Raw genomic sequence first — 20206 nt, 5'->3', positions numbered from 1 at the left:
TTAGTAGGAAAAATTCCTTTGTGCCTGTCGATAAGTCAGACTCTTCTTTCTGTGAGCAGTTGTTTTTAAGAGCACTTTCTTTGGGTAATTCTTTTCTAATAATTCATGATACCCACTGTTTCTGAGAGGATGAGACTGCTGGTAAGATTTCCTTTTTCCCAGAAAGAAAAGTGATTTTAAGAGTTCTTCAACAGTGAGCGTCCTAATTGAGGCAGAAAGATGACTATTTCTAGGCCAGTGTATCCTCTTCTGGACCCAAGAAACAGTGCCGTCGTGGAGAAATTAGGCAAGCACCATGGCCCCAGAGAGGGCTCTTTTGGGGAAATAGTGACACCGTATTACAGAACTGGCTTCTCCATGTAGGGAGGGGAAAAAAACAGTCATTTGTAAGCCACAGCATCTATTCTATTTGAAGTTGAAGGGCAAAGGGGAAGGGATGCATTATTTACTAGTACTTGATGGGGGGTGGGCATCACCTAATCTATGTGTCACAATGATCCTATGAGATGTGTATTATTTTTGCTCCATTAAAAATGGAGAAAGGAGGAAAAAAGATGAAGAAACATGCTTGAGTTACCCTAACTTGTTGAGGCAGAACAAATCCGGCCCGTGTGAATGCAGACTCCACGGACTCCCCAGTCCCCTCACCCTGCGTCTTTCTGCAGCTCCTTTTTAAAAAGAGTAACATTTAAGGAAATTATAAAAAACAAGTGATTGTTTTATTTTTCAAAACATGCGAATGGCTTCAACGTTTCCAGCAAGCCGGAGTCTGTGGTGCCTCTGGTATAAGAATCCAATTCAACATAATCAAGTTCTAATGACTGTGATTATTAGAATTTGCTCCTGCCTAAAGACCTGGAAGGACTACAGGTTTTCCAAACATACACAGAGGGCTCGTGATACTGTTGGAATTCTCCGACTTCCTGCAATGCTTTGATAAGGGATTCCACAGAGGGAACACAGGAAGCTTCTTCTAATAGATAACCTTAAAATTCAAATACATGAGTTATTCGTGCAAACTTTGTTAATGCTAATTGGTTCACTCTTTAAAATCCGATGGGAGGTAGGATGCAGAGAGAGGACACAGACTTGTGTGCGTGTGTACGTTTCACAGACGCAGGGTGGGGTCAGATACAGTGGTTCAGTTCAGCTCCCCAGACATTCATTAGGCAGAGCCTTTGCCCTCAATAAGCTCACAGATAGTGAAGACAAAGCACTTGGTAAAATTTTACATCACAAGGGGACCCCTATAAAGATAAAGTCAGGACACACCCTAAATTTAGTTACCAAAAGAGGATTAATTCCTAGGAGGCAGATTAGGAAAAACTACAGAAGGAAAGGCCTGGGGGGTGTCAAGCTAAGAAGTTGAGACTTGATCCTACAAACAATGGAGGGTAATCTCATCAGTGAAGGAATGAGGAAGAATAATGAACTATGGTGTGAAGGTCAAGGGCAGAAAGACACACAAGAACTTGCCCGTAACTACCACGGACACAACGGAACCAAGAGAGGGGCAAGAACAGAATTTTTTAGTGATTCATAGAACTAGGAATAGGACAGCTGAAAATGAATAAAAGTGAGTAATTAAGATGACTCAAAATAGTGCTTCTAGACAGCATATTCATTTAACGGAGAAGTATTAATTAGAATGGGGCACTGTTGGGAGTGATTACCTCATTCTAAATAAAACACACTAACACTGAAGTCCAGCAGAAAATCCCAGGAAGGTCAGCACTCAGAGTGGAGAGAGAAGAGTAACACTGGGTAACAGGGCTGATTCTTCACAGATGCCTGTGGTCCAGACAGACCAGGCAGCTACTTCCAGTTAAGAGTGACACTGGAATGTTTAGGTTTCTCTCACAAGGCCTAATCACTTCTCAGGAGCATATGGCAGAGAACAAATGTTTCGGTTCCACCCAAGTCAGTTAGACTCCCATCACCATAGACAGAAACACTGCAGAATTCACCCCAGCGGCCAGACAGAGCTGGTGTTTCCATGTGGTTGTGGAGCTGGCTGTCTACAGGGCCATTCACCAAACTGCTACTACCCCTAGGCAGAGCCTGCCTTCATAACCAACCGCATCAATGAACCATCAGGACTGACCTAGATCAGCACTGATCGCATGCCACCCAATCCACAGCTTTCTCATGACAGACAATGGACATAAGGTGACAAAAGGACACAGAAATAAGAGCAGCCATGGTCTGCTGCCTTACGGAAAATGAAGGAACTGAGAAATGGACCACTTAATTTAGGTAGTATCAATAATATTTACATGGAACAAAGAGGAGCAAATAATTGAAGGGCTTCCATTGTAATCTCTGAATTCATAAAACTCAACCTTGACACATAGGGAGATGAATGCCTCAATAGAAAGTGATAACAGGGAGTGATGGTCAAAAGCCAAATTCAACAAGGTGAAGACTTGCAAGCACATACTATGCTTCTTTTCAAATTTTCCCTGTGGAACAACCTTTTCCAGCCCATCTCTGGGTCATTTTTTCAGCCAATGAAGTCTACTGCCTAAGCAATTACACAGATGCAGAAAAAGAGAGAATCGGACCTATTTATAACACAGTCGGTTCTCCACTATTTTCCAGCTCTCTCGGAAGCTGCTCACTTGATGTTATTATCTGACCTCTGGTCAGTCCATTGTCCATTATCACCTCTGCAGGGAGAAATAGGTGCATCTCAGATCCATCCATTTAACTATTTATTAGTAGTTCTGGTACAGGGTGAAGGCAAAAATGGCACATGCTCTCTATAATAAATGCACTCTAATCATTAGGCATTTATCCACAGACTCACTAATACTGAAAACATGCTAACAGGTTTTCACATTTTAGAATTATGATTCTTTGTTTTTCCTATGTTACAGGTATACATTGAGAAAACCAAGAATCCTTTTGATTCAAAAATGGCCAAGAATAATGACTTTTTAGATTATTATCTATTAAAAAGGCAAATGTATGAGCGCGGGCTGCAAACCAAAGTGTCACAGGTTCGATTCCCAGTCAGGGCACATGCCTGGGTTGCAGGCCATGGCCCCCAGCAACCGCACATTGATGTTTCTCTCTCTCTCTCTTTCTCTCTCCCTTCCCTGTCTAAAAATAAGTAAAAAAAATCTCTAAAAAAAGATGATCTTTGAAAAAAAAAAAGAAATACTAATTTAAAAAAAAGGCAAATATAAAGAGCTGGACCACAGGTTACCCACTGAACAGTGAGCAAGCACTCTGACTTTGATTCTTAGGGCACAGAAAAATAAAGTTAGAGCTGATTTTGGAAATTACGCAGTCCTCACAGATCTTATAATTCCTAACAACTACAAAATAAATGTGCAACCTCAGGCAATTCTCTCTCCTTTAGTTTCCCTATGTGTAACATGGGGTTAATAGTAATATTACTAAATAGAAGCTACTTTACAGGGTTTCTGTTAAGATTTAAATGTGATAATATACACGAACTACAAAAGCAGCTCTCTAAATCAATAGATCTTACCTATGATCAATACCATTAATATTGCTTATTATCATTATTATTATTCCTACTACCTCTGGATGAGAATGTGGCCTCGCTGATATTTGGTGTAATTCAAGAAACAGGAGAAATACTGTATGTAAACAGTGCTAAAAATTATGTTGTAAGGTCTTCTGTGGTGGTGTTGTAATCCCCCAGTATTAAAGCACAGTCACTTGCAAGACATTCATGCCACATGTTATTCCATGTGCTTCTATTGGCATACAAATATTGCCAACATAGAGACAGCCCAGAGGGTACTAAGGGGTAAGGTAGGGGCAGATCAATGTTCTGCCACTTTCTACTCTCTGCAGTCACTGCATGTTTTGCTGGACAAGGGGGACAAGGGACTGGAGTGTTCACATGGGCACACACACAGCCCACACGCATGCACGTCTTCTCTGTCCGTCATCAATAATCCACCACGAAAGTAGTGAGATGTTGTTAGAATGCTCTTTTGGTGAAAAAGAAAGATTTAAAGTCCAACTCTGTCACCATCACGATCACATCAAACCCTGTAAGTTTAGAATGTATTGTAACCTTTGCGTGCTCTTTGCTGTATTCAGTGTCAAATCAGGAAGGCTAAGGAGGGTCCTGCTTTGTGGAGACAGACTGATTAAGGAGTTATCATTTCTAGCCTTCTTTTCTCCCTGGAGGGTCCTGGCTCCTCAGATATATCTCCATGAGGAAATAATGTGCCTAGGATAAAATAAACAAAATAAAAACACGGAACAAAAAATAAAAATAAGAGAAACTGCATACATTTCTTCACAAGTTCTTGCTTCTCTTTAATTATGCCAAGATACACAAAGTTACTTTGATGAGCTACATGTTTCATTCTATGAAAACCACATCTGCACGAACATCTATTTAACTGATAGTTTTACTTGATGCCAAGAAAGATACATCATCAAGTAAACTCATTTCTTCTTTAAGCAGATCTTACAGTGTGGCATCTGAATTGCCTCATGTGTGGTTTGGAGAGCTTGATGCTGATCTGAGACGGGTTAGCCAACACTCATTGGCCTGACAAGCCTGCTTCGAGTAAGGTAGGAAGGTAGTAGTGTATTTTTTCCCCATATGGGAAGGATAAAGCACTTCTGAGGACACATTCCCTATCACTAGAGTGTGAATCTTCTCTTCCAGGATTGATCAGCACAACGGTGCCTTTATTCAATCAACCACATTTGTGCAGAGCTTGCTGCATTGGGCACCATTGTTTGCACTGGGCTGACAGGATGAATAAGCCAAGGTTCTTGGAGAACAATGGGAGAGACACAATGTGAACAGACACATTACAATACAACATGAAGAAGGAGCTAATAAAGTACAAACATAATGCTGGAGAAGCCCAGGTATGGAATGATTCATTTTGACCAGTAGGGAAGGTAACATTCGTGTGGGACTTCAAGGAAGAGAGTCTGCTAAATGGAGAGTAAGCAAGTAATATCCCACGCAAAGGGTTAGCAGCACGGGGAATGCTAAGCATGAAGAGGAACATGCTTTACCATCTTTGGAACATGGCTACATAGGATGGGCGCTTGAGTATGAAGCCTGAATGAAAGTTTGAGACCCAGATTGTTATAAATCTCACAAGTCAGCATAACATCTGGATGGACTTTATCCAAGTGGACAGGGAATAAGGTGATATGATGTGATTTGTCTTTTCTGGAAATTAACTCTGGGACACCAAGAACAACACAGTACAATGGTTTAGGAGATACTGATGGATGATGGAGGGACCACACAAAAGGCTGTGCCCACCACAGATGAAGCCAGCCCTGACATTTGGCCTCTCTGAAGGTTCTTTTCTAGAAGAGCTGGTTTAAATCTAGCAGTATTTCCTATGTGCAAAAAACACAGGGAAAAATACTCTCAGAAATTCACAAGTGACGGTGAACCAGATGATTATCATGGAGCCTCTGCATCAGAAAACAAATTCTAAAACCTAAGAATTCTACAGAATTCTAAAGAGATCCCTAAGTCAGGGATCTCCAGTGCTGGGAGCTTTCGAGCATTCACATCCCCAGGCTTCATCAGAGACTTAATCAATCAGATTTCATCTCCAGCCTAGGGCCCAGGAACCTGTATGTTAACCACTTCCTTCAGTTAATTAAATGAATGAGTTATGTTTCAAGAGGATGACTGTGGGCCAACCCATCAGATTTCTTTGCGATCAGGAATGAGTTCTTTGAAAGAATATCCCGAGTGTCCAACAGGAAACGCAGTATGGTGCCTGGCACACAGTAAAGGACCAAGCTTTGCCAAGTCCCCAGCCACGAACTCATGACTTGAACGGATGTGGGCCTCGCATTCCTTCGGGACTCAGAGATTATTAGAATTGAGTTTTAAATTCCATTGCTGTCAGCACTATTGGACTTGTTCCTTACCTATTTGGGTAAAAAAAAAATTTAAACCATTTTCCAAAGAATTTTAATCTCTCTTATGTGTTCAAAAGAAACAAAACAAGGTCTTATTACTTATGTTGGGCAAAACGTTGGTTCAGAATATCTACTTACTACGATATTAACAATTTACAAAACACAGTCTAGTGACTGCTTCTCTCAGCTCTATTTGGAATATACATATATATAACGTTTTATATATATAATGTTATATATATAATGTTATATATATAATATTACATTATAACTTATGTAACCTTAACAGGAAAAACTTCTGTGCTTATGAACTTTGAGGTCTGTGGCATACCTATTATCTTGTTAAATATAACTTCCCATCAATAAACTCGTGATTCATAATGTCAAAAAAAGAAGCAACTTTCAATTAGTGAGTAGAATGAGCAAATTGTATTATATATACGTGCAATTATAATGACAAAAACTAACCCTAGCAGTACGTGCCCTTACCAGTGCTCCTGAGGACCACATTTGTTCCAAAGCATCTGCTGTAGAAGCAGTAAGAAGCTGCTTTACTTACATTAATTGGAAATGCTTTCTGAAAGAAATATTTTCATACTGAACTAATAACCCAACGGCACCATTCTCATTCTAGCATCTTTCATTAAACAAGCAAGGTATCATCATTCTCAGAGAACAAAATAAGAATTATAAAAATATGGTAAAATTTATGTTAATCTTCTGCAATAAAATATTTTCATAATTCTGCCAAGAGTCATGTGTGCAATGATTTGTGTGAAGAAAGTCTTTAACATTCGTTCTGATAAAAAAAAATCTCTAACAGTGGCAGAGACATAATAACCAAAGTTCACTGTGCCTAGTGTCACAGTCTGGACCAGAACTTGTTGCAAGTGGCATGTATTGGTTCCACGGAAGGGTTCATGGAGCTGAGTGGGGGTGCATGGAGAAGCACCCCTTAACTGCCAAAGGCTATGTTTTCAATGGTCAAAAAAATTACAGTCAATCAGGACCCAAATGACACCACTTCCTGATGCCTCAAACTGAAAAAGTGCTCCTTGCTGTCCTCCACCCCCGCACTGTCCCCAGTCACGGCACCAGCATACACCACGCACCACCAGCTATGAGCTCATTCTGCCACTGCGTGGAGTTTTTGTCTCCTTCGCTGTCCTTTCATGCTCCGTTACATGCATAAAAATTCACGTATTATTTCGCAGAAGAGGCTGTATTCTGTTAGTGAACAGGTCCAAGGAGTCAAAAGCTTTCTTTGGGATTCCAGAGGAATGGCAAAATATTTGTAGAGGGAGAGAGCAACATAATGGAATCATTATCATTTTGGAGATAGAATGATCTGCAGTCAGCATTTATAAAGCTTCTACTCTGTGCCAAACAATTAGACACTTCACATAATTATCTCAGTCCTCAGAAGTAGAAAGTACTTCCTCCTATTTCATACTTGAGGAGACAAAGTCTAAACGACATGTAAAATTTTACCCAGGTTTACAAAATTAACAACAGCCAACATTAGAACTCAAGACTATCCCTTTCCAAATGCAAAGCTCTTTCCATTAATGCCAGGTATTCCTGGCACACTTACTGGGATTGGCTGTGCTGTTTTCAATCCTGTATAAAACTGTGATGAGACTAGGTTTTGTGTCTCCCTTAGACCTCAACTACAGGTGGCTCTACTATATTACCTGTTTATTATTCCAGTCTCACTTTATGCCTGATAGTGCTAAAAATCATCTTCTGCATGAGTGAAAAAGCTTTTTTCATCATCTGGTGTATACCTTCTGCATCTACAAAAAATACTATCATCTTCGTGAGTACCAAGACATTCACACAAAAATGTATTCCCTCTTATATAGAGTTTCCCTAGGACCTACTTGAAAAAGAACATCTTTACTTAAAAACAATTGGAGTTATCTCATTGTATTATATTAATGACATATGGGTTCAATGAGCACCCCTACCTGAAAGGTATACCAGTACTCCCTCCCTAACACTTAGATGGGTTTGTGCATTTGAAAAATGTGGATGTGCACAAACTAGCTTCTTGCAAGTGTAGTACCTACAGATTCATCTCATTTTGTTAGCATAACTCTTCAGAGCAGTAGTAAACATTTTTCTTCTTCAAATATTATGATTATATCATTCAGCACTGCCAGAACAAAAGGTATTCAGATTCTATGAGAGTTATTTGTCATGTTAAAACATAGTGCTATGGCCAGGTAGTTTACAATGCACTGCTAAAATGCTAATCAACTTTAAAAAAAAGCATCAGACCTTTGGCAAATACAAATTAGAAAGTGAAAAGAACATTGTCAAACACATACTATCATACATTCAAATCACTGATTGAAATTTTCCTTCTGACCAAGAATTGTGACCTAACCATACATTTTATAAATACACACTTCACTTGAGAGCATTTTCTGCAGGCTTCAATTAAGCAACCTTAAATCTATCAAAATGTAACCTTTCCAAAGGCGTACGCGTACACAAATTAGGAAAATAAAATCAACACGCTCACTCAGGTCTGACAATTATAAAAACAACTGAACAAAATACGGGGAAGTGAATTGTGAAGAATGTCCCACGAGGGTTTTGTGACACTAAGTCAAAGTCAGGCCAAGCTTTGGAGATTACGTTGGTGTAAAAAAAAAAACAAAAACAGGTCTTTCCATTTACTGGTAATGGGCTCAGGAGGTTTGCCAAACTACTGAGGAGGCAGTCTTTTGCACTAACGTGCCTTATTTTACAAAACAAGTCATTAAAGTTATCATATATTTTATTAATGGCTATGTTTTTGCAAAAGGTAACTTGAATGGCCAAAGTACAAACCCAGCCAAAAGGGGAAATAACTTGACTTCAGTGAATGTTGATGGTTCCTTTCCAAAAGATCCTCAGTGGAATCTCTCTGTGATAAATTCAGGTTCCAAGCTGTCGGGGAAGGAAAGTTTGGCCCTGGTGCCCAACTCACCCCATGTACCCTTGATCCTTGAAAAAAATACTTGTATCAGAATACAGGAAACTCACAAAAGAGAGACAATGCACCATGGAGTGAGTGATGAAGAGAGCCTCCGGACATGTTCCTGGTTGGGAAATGTCCCACAGCACCCCCAAACAGCTCCTGGAGAGCAGGGTGCTCCAGGAGAGCAAGCTCTCTCTTGTCACCTTTTTATGTATCTGAAACCTGGAACTATCCTAGCACATGACAGTCACAGAGTGATAAATGGTATCAATCTGAATAATGCCTCTTTATGGGAATATAAAACTATGCTGTTATCAAGGTATTTTCACACACATTAATCTTATCTGACCCTGGAACAACCCTGTTGAACTCCGCAGAGAGGAAATTAAGTCTCCAAGAGATTGAGTAATTTGGCCAAGGTCATAAATGCAGAAAGGAGTGTGCTGACATGAGAATGCAGGGGTTTTTTTTATTTTTATTTTTAGAAATACATCCTTGCTTCTCCCCCTAAACAACTTCCCCATTGCTCATTCCCCACGACAAGTCAGGTCCCAAATCACAATGCCTATATCATAAAATTATCCTTACCCAGAATAGGCAAACTTGTATCTTATATAATGTTGGAGAGAGCGTGAAATTCTATTTTTAAAGCTAAATATTGATATGGTGGTCATATAGTTTACTTTTAATGAAAAAAATACAACTCTGACCATTTTGGGTGGCTTTACAAGAAGGACTTCTAAATTGTATCTGGAGAATGCATATCTATGCAATAAACTGCAATGCCCATCGGTTCGTATAATGTCAAATGGTTTCAAGGAGAACTCTGTGTAGTCTCAGGCAGGCTTCCACCTCCTTCTGGCTCCAGTTCCCCAGTGAGAGTCTAGGGGGGTAGGGCTTTCTCATGCCCATTCACAGAGGCAGTTGAGATGAATAAATGAAATCCTGGCTGGGAGAACTGGAAAATGCCAGTGACGAGCTACGTAAATACCAGGCATGCATGTGTTTTAAAATCAATTTTATTTCTCGGGGCCTAGACAAAATGTCCTGGAACCTATATGGTAAAGGCTTAGCCAATCTATTCCCCCTAATGCTCACCTCCTCTTTATCTAGTATCTATGAGGAATATTATTATTTCCTGCATTAGTTCCTTCTTCAGAATAAAGTCCCAAGTCTGAAGTAGAGTGGGACAGGAAACTCGCACAGAGGCTATTTTGACACTGGACTTCACAAAAGTGATGCCCATAGGCAGCTGGGGCTAAGACTGACACCAACACGTGGACCTATTTCGGGACTGATATGAGTCTAATGCTTTCCATTCAGCCACATGACCTCTGTTGACCTCCATGGACAATAAATTTGTGAACCAATTTTAAGAGCCACTGCTGAACCAGGTCTCAGTGTCCTGAGACCTAATAGCATCTATGAACTTTGGTACCTGATATTTTTCAGTGGGTTTAAATCCAAAAGCCCTAAGGTTCTTAAAAGGTTCTGATAGAAGATTCTTTTATCAGTATCTTGAAAGCTGTAATAAAAACAACTGAAATACAACACATGATCTGTGACCTGAGGGGAAAGGGGACCTTTTGCCAAGTTTCTTGCATATTCTCTTAAAAGCAACCAGGGAAGAAAGTGAGAAAAACAGCTAAGTTCTAATGAGCACCTAATGGGTAGGAACACCAGGTATTTATTTTGTGAGTGCTTCAAAAAATGGCTCAGATCTTTAACTACTAAACTGCCAGAAGAAATGTGTGTGCCCTTATGATCAGAAGAATAACTGACCAGTGTTTGAGAATCACGAATGTGGCCTTTTGAACTTCCCAAACTTATGCAAGGATATTTTCTTTGACCTTCCCTTACTCCAGATCCGTAAAAACGACACTGCTTTGTTCAGGCGACTCAGGACACACGGTACTGCCTGCTTCTGCAGAAACACATCCCACCTTAAATTAAGTTAGAGGTGGTATTTGAAAAATAAATAAATAACAGAGTTCCAATTCACTGCAAATGGTACAGGAGGCCAGTAAGTGGGAAGCCTGCAAGAGAAGGACTTCTTTTAGAAAGATGTTTTACAGGACGTTTTCTGCATCATTAACTCTTCTGGAATCCTGAACATAACATGATGAATTTCCCTAAAGAAGTAGCTACTGTTTAATTTTGAATCACTTCAAAGAGCCACAGTCGAAGAAATCAAAGAAAACCAAAAAAGACCAGTGGATGCAAAATTCGCCAAGGGAAAAAAAAAAACCATGAAGGTTCTAACAGATTTTGACCATGTACTGAAAATACTACTGATTATTTTGCTAATACAGTGTTTTACTGTTCCATGCGACTGACTGAAATAAGTCTCTGTATTCATCGGAACACAGGATATTTTTATTACAATATTTGTGTCATAGTTCTTTAAAAGGAACATATTTTAAAACCTTGAAAAGAATCTCTGTCTTAAAATGGCTCTTGATGTATATGTATGTGAGTGTGTGTGTTATACTATAAACAGATACTTAACTGGAGGTCACATTGCTGAAAATACTAAAAAAAAAAAAATACTGATAGTCTTACTCCAATCCCCAACATGTGGTTTTTAGAAGAGAAACATAATTTTTGAAAAAAAAGCAAAGCAATTTGGAGGGTGGAGAAAAATAAGAAAGTTGGCTGGGGTATTATAATAGTTGTTTAACTTTAATAATAATAATAATAATTGGGCTTTAAAATGTCTTCTGCACAAAACCTGTCCAAGGGAAAAGAAAGAAAACCTCCTAAAAATTCCATATCCCCAAATACCACTACATCGAAAACCATCTGGAAAATGTCTGACAATGGCATCCACCCACCTAAGAAATTCAGCAAACTTTGTCTTCAATTACCATTTAGAATAATTGACTGAAATTGAAATTTTGATTTGAAAACCCTGAGAAGGCAAAGCTGGGTTAGGAATCAGATTTTAAAAGTCTCCTTAAAGGACCATCAGTTTACAAACGGCCTTCTCATACCCCACCTCACCCTTGCTCTGGACCCTAAGTTCACAGCTGAATTGAAAAGCATACACACGCTGCTACCATGAAGTCTAGTTGCCACATACTCTGTACATGTTCTGGGCTTGAATCAACTTTCCCTTGTTATGTAAGCACTTGGGGGCAATAAAATTTCACTGACATCTAGCAGCTTTGTGAGTCTCAAAACATTAGCCTACCTGACTGTACAACCCTTTTATTGACAGCGGAGAGCACTGCTGTTTTATTTATGCTGATCATGTTGTCGATGCCATATGCAGGGACCGTTTACAAGCCTGTTAGCCTGTATGTAAGATTTTTATTACTGTTGTTAAGTATCAGTACCCACACTGAACTCCGTATTCGAAAAACCAAGTGTGAAAATCCAAATATCCAGAAAGAACTACAGAGCTGTCTCTTTTCTTCCCCTTGCATAATCTGTAGACTCTGATGAGAAGAAAGAGAAACAATGAGTATTCACTTCTCGCAGACAGAGGTCACTAATGGACTGAAGTTGAATCACTGTGGCAGCAACCACAAAGTTATTAAAGTAATCTAGTGAAAAATGAACTTGAATGGAAATTAGAGAAAAGGTACCCAAAGGTGATTATCCAGGAAGGTCTGACCTGAATAGAAATAAAATGGCATCACCTTGACCTTTTCGGAATCTTCTACACAGAAAGCAAAACCACTGGCACCCTTGCTGTTTTTTAACTTCAGACCCTGCTGACCTTAGAAGCAGAAATTCTTCCTTGTAGAATACAAAGCTGAAGACTCAAACTAGACCACACGTTCACGCTGAGTCTCTACAGTTTAAGGCTTCTGGACTTGCATGTACTTGAACCTTTTTTGAAACCACAGCTTCAAACTAGAAAGATATAGGGTTGCCTTAGGGAGATATGTCTAAATCCTAAATCAAACTCTCCAGCAGGCCGGAATATAAATGTAAGAAGCATCAGAGGAGCTTCAAATTAGATCCAGCAGGTCAAAGTCAAACTCGGATAAGATCATATCATCTGAAACCTAGCACACAGGAAAATCCAGGCCTGTCTTGGGAACTCCAAGGCGCCCAGCGTGGTGTCATTTGGGAATCCACTTTCTTCTGTCAAAAGCAGCCCCTGAAATTTCTAAAACGGCAGTGAAAGTACTGAAGTGTTAAGAGGCGTATTAAAAAAGGTGAAAAAATACAGCACTCTTTCCATGCTAGGTTTGTTATAGGTTCGGCTACAGTACAGCTAGCCCAATGCTTTTTACAATGTCTTATACCCACTGGCGGAGACGTGGAATCGTGTTAGAAATTTCATCTCCAACCTTCTCCAGTCACAGATATTTGCAACTCAACATGACAGGATGGTGTTGCCCTGTCCACCTTGAGTATTAGAAATCCTCAGATGGTTTAACCCTATCCTGTTTGGGGCTTTTGAGGAAGGGAAGCCGAAAAGTATTCTGGGGAGCAGTAAGATTGTGGGGAAATAAACAACTTTTCACGGAGTGTGTATTACCCAAGGATTTATTCTCTTCTAACATGGTGGCCTGTCAATCTTATGGATCTGACGCATGTTGCTTAGCGATTAATTAAAAAAAAAAAAGTCCAGTTCCAACACTTCAGATACGGACCTAAAATTTTACATTTGTACTGCAACCACCAAATACATACCTGGACAAATGCCAAGCTGCATTTTATTTACCTCAAAACGTTTGGGGGATCCTTTCACTAGAGATTTAATAAGGTCATTCTGTGTAAGTACACAGACAATATCTTCTCGATGTGGAAGCTAGTCCTCCTATTAGCTTTGGGCTGGGAGAAGTTAGACATAATAAATTTAGCAATAAGCCCCAGGGAGAGTGGGCATGCCCCAAAGCTCCCTAAAGCCCTGTGTGATGAAAGAACCTCCCAGCTGAGTGGGGAGCAATAGATCCCATTTAGAAGAGGCTTTGCATAGCAAATGCAGCATGTGAAGAAATCTAATCAGCACCTTGCACTCCTGGGCCAGCATTTACACGGATTTGTGCCTTGCACTTGATTAGCTTACTGTAAGCTTTACAAGAGTCCCTCCACTAAAATTAATCAAAAGCTCTTAGAGACTGATTCCCACTTACAAGAGAAGGCACCATGCGTTTCCAGGTGAATTAATAATGATCCTAATAAAAACGATAGCAGCAGCAAAGGTGGAGCCGCTTGGAAACTCCAAACTCGACTGCGGGAGAGGGGGCATTGGAGAACTGGGGCTGGAATCTTCTCTCTCTTTGAGTGAAAGGCGGAAGCTATTTTCTTAGCCCAAGTAAGGCTGCCGTTCTGGAAACGTTGAATGTTTTCTCTCCACTGCCCCCTCCTCAGTATACAAGCTGGACCACTCACCGCCCCCCACCCCCGCACTACTGTGCATCAGGCCGCCTAGCAAAAACCAACCCCTCCGCACCACGGTTAACAACCGCCCCCTCCCCACACACACACACATACGCACTGCAAATTCACGTCACCAATGGTTAGTGTGCTTCATCTCACCCTTCAATCAAAATGTGACTTCCAAAGTTCCTATTTTATGACGCCAGACGGTGAATGGAAGGAGGGAGGACCCCGGGGATAGCAAAAGGGGAAAGGAAAAATTTTCTCCTTTCCTTGAAATCTTCGCACACACCTCCCCGCCCCCGCTCCCATTTGCTTTCCTGCACCAGCTAAATTTGGTGGGTGACGGCGAATGGGTTCACACTGTTCTTTAAATATGCTAAATAAGAGAGGATCTGGATGGAAGTGGGTGAAATGCACCCATCATTTCTCCGGCTTCAAGAATACTAAAAGCCCCTCAACCCACATTCTAAATTCCCCGAGAGCTGCAAGATCAAACACCAGCTGGGGCCGAGGGTTCTCATCCATTCCCAGGAGAGACTCGCCTCGCTGCACAGCTGCCCACCGGGTGCCGAGAGGCACCGCCGGCCCCTCTAACGTTACTACGTTACTGTCGACCTCCCGGCGCTAGGTGCCCATCCCCGAGAGCTTCGCCTCCCTCTCACTTGCAGCCAGATCTGGACAGGTCAGAAAGGGGCTGGGAGGGAGCAGGAGCCCAGCAGAGAGGCATGGAGAGAGAGGGTGGAAGGTGCCTGTTACCTGCAAAGGTTCTCGAGGTATCCTTCTAGCCCTGGTGTTAATCCCGCTCAGCGCTGCGTCCTCCCTCAGCTCCAAACTTTTGCTCGGTACTCCCGGTGGCGGCAGCGGCGACGGTGGCGGCTGCCGGAGCCCAGCCCTGTCGCCTGCAGCGTCGGGGCGCGGGGATGCGGAGGCTGGAGCTTCAGAGCGGCGCGAGCCTGCCCGCAGCCGGCTGGCGCCCGAGCGCCCCACTCGCCTCGCTCGCTCTTGCCTTTCTCCCTTACGGAGCCGCGGCATCGTCTTCCCCAGTCCTCCGCCACCTCCGCCTCCAGGGCTCGGGCATGCCACTTTCTCCTGGCTCCGGCCGCCGCGGCCCCCGCCCCTTCTGCTCCGCTGCCTCCCCCTCCCTCTCCGCCTCGGCGGAGCCAACGAGTCCCAAAAGAAAGAGGACCGGGGTGGAAGGCGATGGAAAGCGGCCCCGTAGTGCCGGGGCTCCTCGGAGACGGAGGACCCGGGGGGTAGGTGTGGAGAACCGGGCAAGTGCGCCTCCGATGCCCCGGTGCCCACCGCGCGGAGCCCGGCGTGGGGCGCTGCGCGGGGCTCGCTCTCTGTGCTGCGTCGGTCCCGCGTGGGTCTGGAGGCTGCTCCGACCTCACTGCTGCCTGGATCCGACGCAGCCGGACTATGTAGGCGCCGCGGCCCCCACCCCCACCCCTCCTGACGCCCCCGGGAGATGTTTACAGTAATGAATTCGCGGGATCGCCTCCGCTGCTCCTGCGCTCCTCCTCTCTCTCGTCCCTCGCGCTCTGGCGCGCTCCCCAACTCGAGCCCTTCTTTCTCTCCCTCCCTCTTTTGCTCCCGCCCTCTCCGAGTCCCTCCCACATTTCTGGTTTAAAGAATGCTTGGGAGGCGCGGCTGCAACCCAAAGCTTTCCAAGAGGCAAAGTCTCTTAACCCTGTCCTCCCTGAAGTGAGTTGCAGAACACCGGGGCCAACGCCGGGGATGCCACTCGGACCCTGCACACGTGCTCCTCTCTCCCGACCCTGCACCACCCCACCTGCCTCCCCAGCCCTTGGGATAACGCCACTGTCCGAAAGCTGAAAGTCAATTTCCTCTCTGTTCACTTGGTGTTGTACTTCCAAGCCAGGGGATCTATTACTCAGACATTGACAAATGATGGAAACATGAGATTAGAGGGTAAAAATATTGCAAGTCTCTCAACCAAGATGGCGTTATGTCAAATGCAGGCAGTCTGGGTGATCTGTCCCCACCCCGCACCCCACCCCATGGCCAGTTCCCTCATCCAGGACCTTCTTAAATAGTTTTAATTGGGAATATAATAAAACATTCAATAGGGTTATTTTAACCACCCCGTTTTGTCCTTTCACCATGGCCGCTGGAAAGACCGTTGTTCACTTTCCCCAGAGATTCAACTTCAAAGACTTAGGAAACACGCTTGACAGCTACAGAAACCTGGTTTGTGAACAGGCGACGCTTCACTCGCAATCTCTTCGTAAAGGTGAAAGAGTAATGGAAAGCAACCAGGTGCACGTCTCATTCTTGGAGCGGGGGAGGGGGTTCTGGTTTTCTCCTCTCATTTCATTGCCGCTGCTCCTGCCTCCGGTAAGTTACTGTCGTGTTCTAACAAGTCTGTAGAGGGGCGGAATCTGAACAGACGAAGGAGAGCGAGCCCGCGCCAACCGCTGAGCTGCGCTCAGACGCGCCGTCGGTGGTGCCTGGCCAAAAGCACACCCAAGAGCTTGAAACTGGCTCAGGACCAACTCCCTAGGGAGCCGATCGGCTAGCGCGCCAGAAGAGTTAGGCAGGGGCAGTGGCCACGACCCGCTCAGGATGATTCCCCCGTCCTCAGTTCACAGCCTGAGTCACTTGGCATCGCTTTCCCAATTGTTTTTATTTTCTTCGCATCTCTGTAGGGTCTACCGCCTTCACGTATTGGAGCGCCTAAATTGTGTTAAGACGGCCTGGAAAAACGCCCGATTTGCCTCCCAAGCACAAGCCACAGACGGATCCACCCAGACGCACGCCAGAGACGCAAGCCGGCACCAATGCACACACGGCCGGGGTTCGTGCCCGGGAGTTGCTGTTCCTGTTACATTGTGCAAAGGTGGCCAGAGAAATGCTTTGACTGTCTCATACATACATAGCCGCTCTTCTGCCCGAGCTCAATGTATGACTAATGCCGGGAGGAGAAGGGGGATGGCTGGGGGAATTAACTGGACTACAGCAAACAGCCAGTGCCATCTTGCTGGGGGCGGGGGGAACAGGAGTGAAGCGCCAGCTACCGCACCAGCAGTGGCCTCCGCCTGCAACCGCATCTGCTGCCAGCCGGAACCCCGCGCGCTTCAGAAGTTCACCGGCATCAAGTGTGGATCTAGCCCGCCCCAGTCACCCTCTTCCTCGACACTTCCTTCCCCTGGTTAGTGCCCTGACTTCAACTGGCAACCTCGCTCTGGCGCGGGGTTACCAAAGAAAAGTGACTGCCCCGAGGGCGGGGGCGGGGGGCACCCGCGCTGTCGGATCTGCACAGGGGAGGGATGGTCAGTGCAGCCGACTGCAAGCTTTCCAGGGGACTAGATACCAGCTGGCACCGTCTGCTCCCGCCCCCCTCCACCTCGTCTCGCCCCTGCACTCTGCGTCTGGACGCGTAACCGCCGGCTCAGCGCATCCCACACTCGCGGCATAGAGAACGCAATCGGGTTCAAGCTGGTATGCCCCCCGCGCCTTCGTACACCCGCTTTATGTGCGAGAAGGGTGCGCTGGTTCTAGCTTAGTACGCAGCCTCTGAGGACCAGCAGAGCTGGAGAAAGACTTGGTTTGGTGGGGGGGAGTAACCTCCTCCCCAACTGGAAGGAAAAGGAACTAGCATTCCCCCACCCCGCATCTCTTAGCCAACTAACAAATCCTGGATTTCGGGCAGGGGGCGTGCTGGTGGCTTTAGACGCCAGCTCTTAATAACGCTGGTGACATTAGCGGCAGATGGGGTGAGCGCGAGGGTGGGGAAGTCGGGAAAATGTTACTCCTAGAAGTTAACAGATTCATTCTGGCTAAGTGCGAGGCTGATTCCGGCAACTTTAGTCGCCGTAGAAACCCCAGTTTGGGACGATGCTCCATCCAGCAGGCTAAAAATTTTGCGTTTTGACTCAGAGCGTAGTTAACATAACTCCTTACGGGAGATGGATTCGGCCTGAAAACAGACCTCCCTAAATTCGGGGGTGAATTAAGCAACCTGTTTTCTCTCTGGATGAAAGATAAAGACTGAAACACTCCACCCACTCTCCCGATGACCAGCCCCCGCTGGTTAAAAAAAAAAAAAAATCTTCCTCCGTCCCCCTAGAGACCGCGTGGTGCCCGCGTAATGGCAGCTCTGGCGGCTACTGGAAACTCTACCTGGCACCTCAGCCCCTTTACCTGGTGTCTGCGTCTCCCTGCTGTGGGCTCATCCGAATCCGACGGGGTCGGGGAGATGGAAAGGGAAGAAGCTGGCGCGGCAGCAGCGGGGCTCCCGGGGCATGGTATTGTTTTAGGGGTCGCCGCCAAGGTCCCTCCTGCCCATCGTTGAGAACTGCCGACCTGGTCCCGGGCTGGGTGGACACGGGGGGCGGGAGCGGAGCTGCTGCCTTGCCGCTGCTTGAAACGCGGGACCGAGGGCCAGAGACGCACCCGCGCGGTAGCAGTTCAACGCCTTGGCGTGGAGATTTCGGCCACGGCTGATATCTCCGAGCGATCGTTCCTCTGTGGTGGCAATGGAAGATGCCAAACTCGCAAGTGAGGGCGACAGGTTTCGAACGTACAACTAACTACGAAGTACCCAGCCTGAGACACTAGGCTGCTTTCCCCCTCCCCTTCCCCTCCTTCCTACGAGGGAGGGGACTAACTTAACCCTCTGTGCGCCCTACACGCCGCAGAGAAGCTGGAATCGACTAGGAAACCGCAGGCAGCGGTTCCCGGGGCGAGAGCTTTGCTCACGTGCGTTTCCAGTGGGTGTGTTGCTGTCTGGGGCCACTCGATGGCAAGACGCCAGTGGCAATCTTCCAGCACCAGACTCTGGCACTGGAAGGAGCCCTAGCGTTTCATCCGGACCAGACTCAGCCCTCGGAATCTTTTTGCCTCCAGTTACCAGATTTATCCAAGTTGCCAGGGAAGTCGGGTTCTATTTCTTTATGTCAACCCCCCACACCCACCCACGCCGTCCTCCTCGTATTATTTCCTTTCCTAGCGGCGCTTTGAAGATGTGGAACTCTCCAATCTTTCTGATTCTAGCTTTGAGCTGTTTTGCGTGTGCTACAGAATTGTGTAAGGAACCCACCTACCCACGCCGAATTTAAATGAAACAGCAAAGAAGGCTGCCTCCTACCCAGTGCCCGCCTAAGCTAAACGACCTCAGGTTCAAATAAGACTTAGACACCGGAAAGTGGGGGAGGAGTCGGATTTGAGGGAGTCTGAGTTGTGACGGGGAAGCTGGAGAGGTTGGTGAGCGCAGAGAAAGCGGCGCCGAGCCTTAGAACGGCAAAATATAGGGAACACAAGCGGGAATGACGATGCAGCAAATCGGTCTCAGGTCCAACATGGAAAGCAGCAGGTCAGCTGTAAGAGCTTAGGTTTTGTTCGTCTTTATTCCCTTAGCTCCTTTGGAAGTGACTTGGGAGAGCAAAAAAAAAAAAAAAAAAAGAGAGAGAGAGAGACAACAGGAGCCTCTGCCTTGGACACCTAGATGCTTTGCATTTTGTGAACAGCTTCTGCTAAGTGTTCTGGACTCCCAACCAGTGGAGTTGGAGACCAGGCATCTCCCAGGCGCGGAATGGAAGCTTAGACCATGGAAAACGGATGGCCCAGCGCCTCTGCTGTCAGCGTCACACCCGAATGAGCCAAAACGTCGCCCAGAGCTCAAACTCAGACGTCTTCGACCGATTCCTCCTTTCTCCATCTGCACTCCCGACTAAAGAAAGAAGGAAAGAAATACCGAGCCCTTAAAAATAACTCAGAGTCTAACACGTGGATCTTGCGGAAAGTAAATTATTTTAAAAGGAGAAAAATCTGTGTCTCCACGGGAAGATGCTTTAATTTCTTTGCAATATACCTAAGCCAGTGGCAATCTGTAATAGCCATTTCAAACGCCTCCGAGCCAGGCCAGCCCACAGAGGCAGTGGGAAGGAGCGCGGACTCCAGCCGGCTGGGTGCAGAATTCCGTTGTAAATCCTTCTAGTTTGCCAAGGGGGCAGCAAAGCATAGGGATAACTC

At 45.0% G+C, this 20206-nt stretch overlaps 1 protein-coding gene across 1 annotated transcript in view; it reads right to left on the bottom strand.

Moving 5' to 3' along the window:
* LOC123807912 (serine/arginine repetitive matrix protein 1-like) overlaps nt 1–19892 on the bottom strand; it is an 86821-nt gene extending 66929 nt beyond the window's left edge. The window contains exons 1-3 of the mRNA XM_045821960.1: nt 19825–19892; nt 18377–18700; nt 14969–15833 (exon numbers count right to left, since the gene is read on the bottom strand). Coding sequence (XP_045677916.1) covers nt 14969–15833; nt 18377–18700; nt 19825–19892 — 1257 coding nt within the window. The remainder of the gene's footprint in view (nt 1–14968; nt 15834–18376; nt 18701–19824) is intronic.
* Nucleotides 19893–20206: the final 314 nt, after the last annotated feature.

Source organism: Phyllostomus hastatus, unplaced genomic scaffold (assembly GCF_019186645.2).
Source record: "Phyllostomus hastatus isolate PE091 unplaced genomic scaffold, TTU_PhHast_1.1 phas_scaffold_501, whole genome shotgun sequence".
NCBI classification, from domain to species: domain Eukaryota; kingdom Metazoa; phylum Chordata; class Mammalia; order Chiroptera; family Phyllostomidae; genus Phyllostomus; species Phyllostomus hastatus.
Note: the sequence above shows the minus strand (reverse complement) of the source record. Positions and strands in the feature narration are given on the sequence as shown.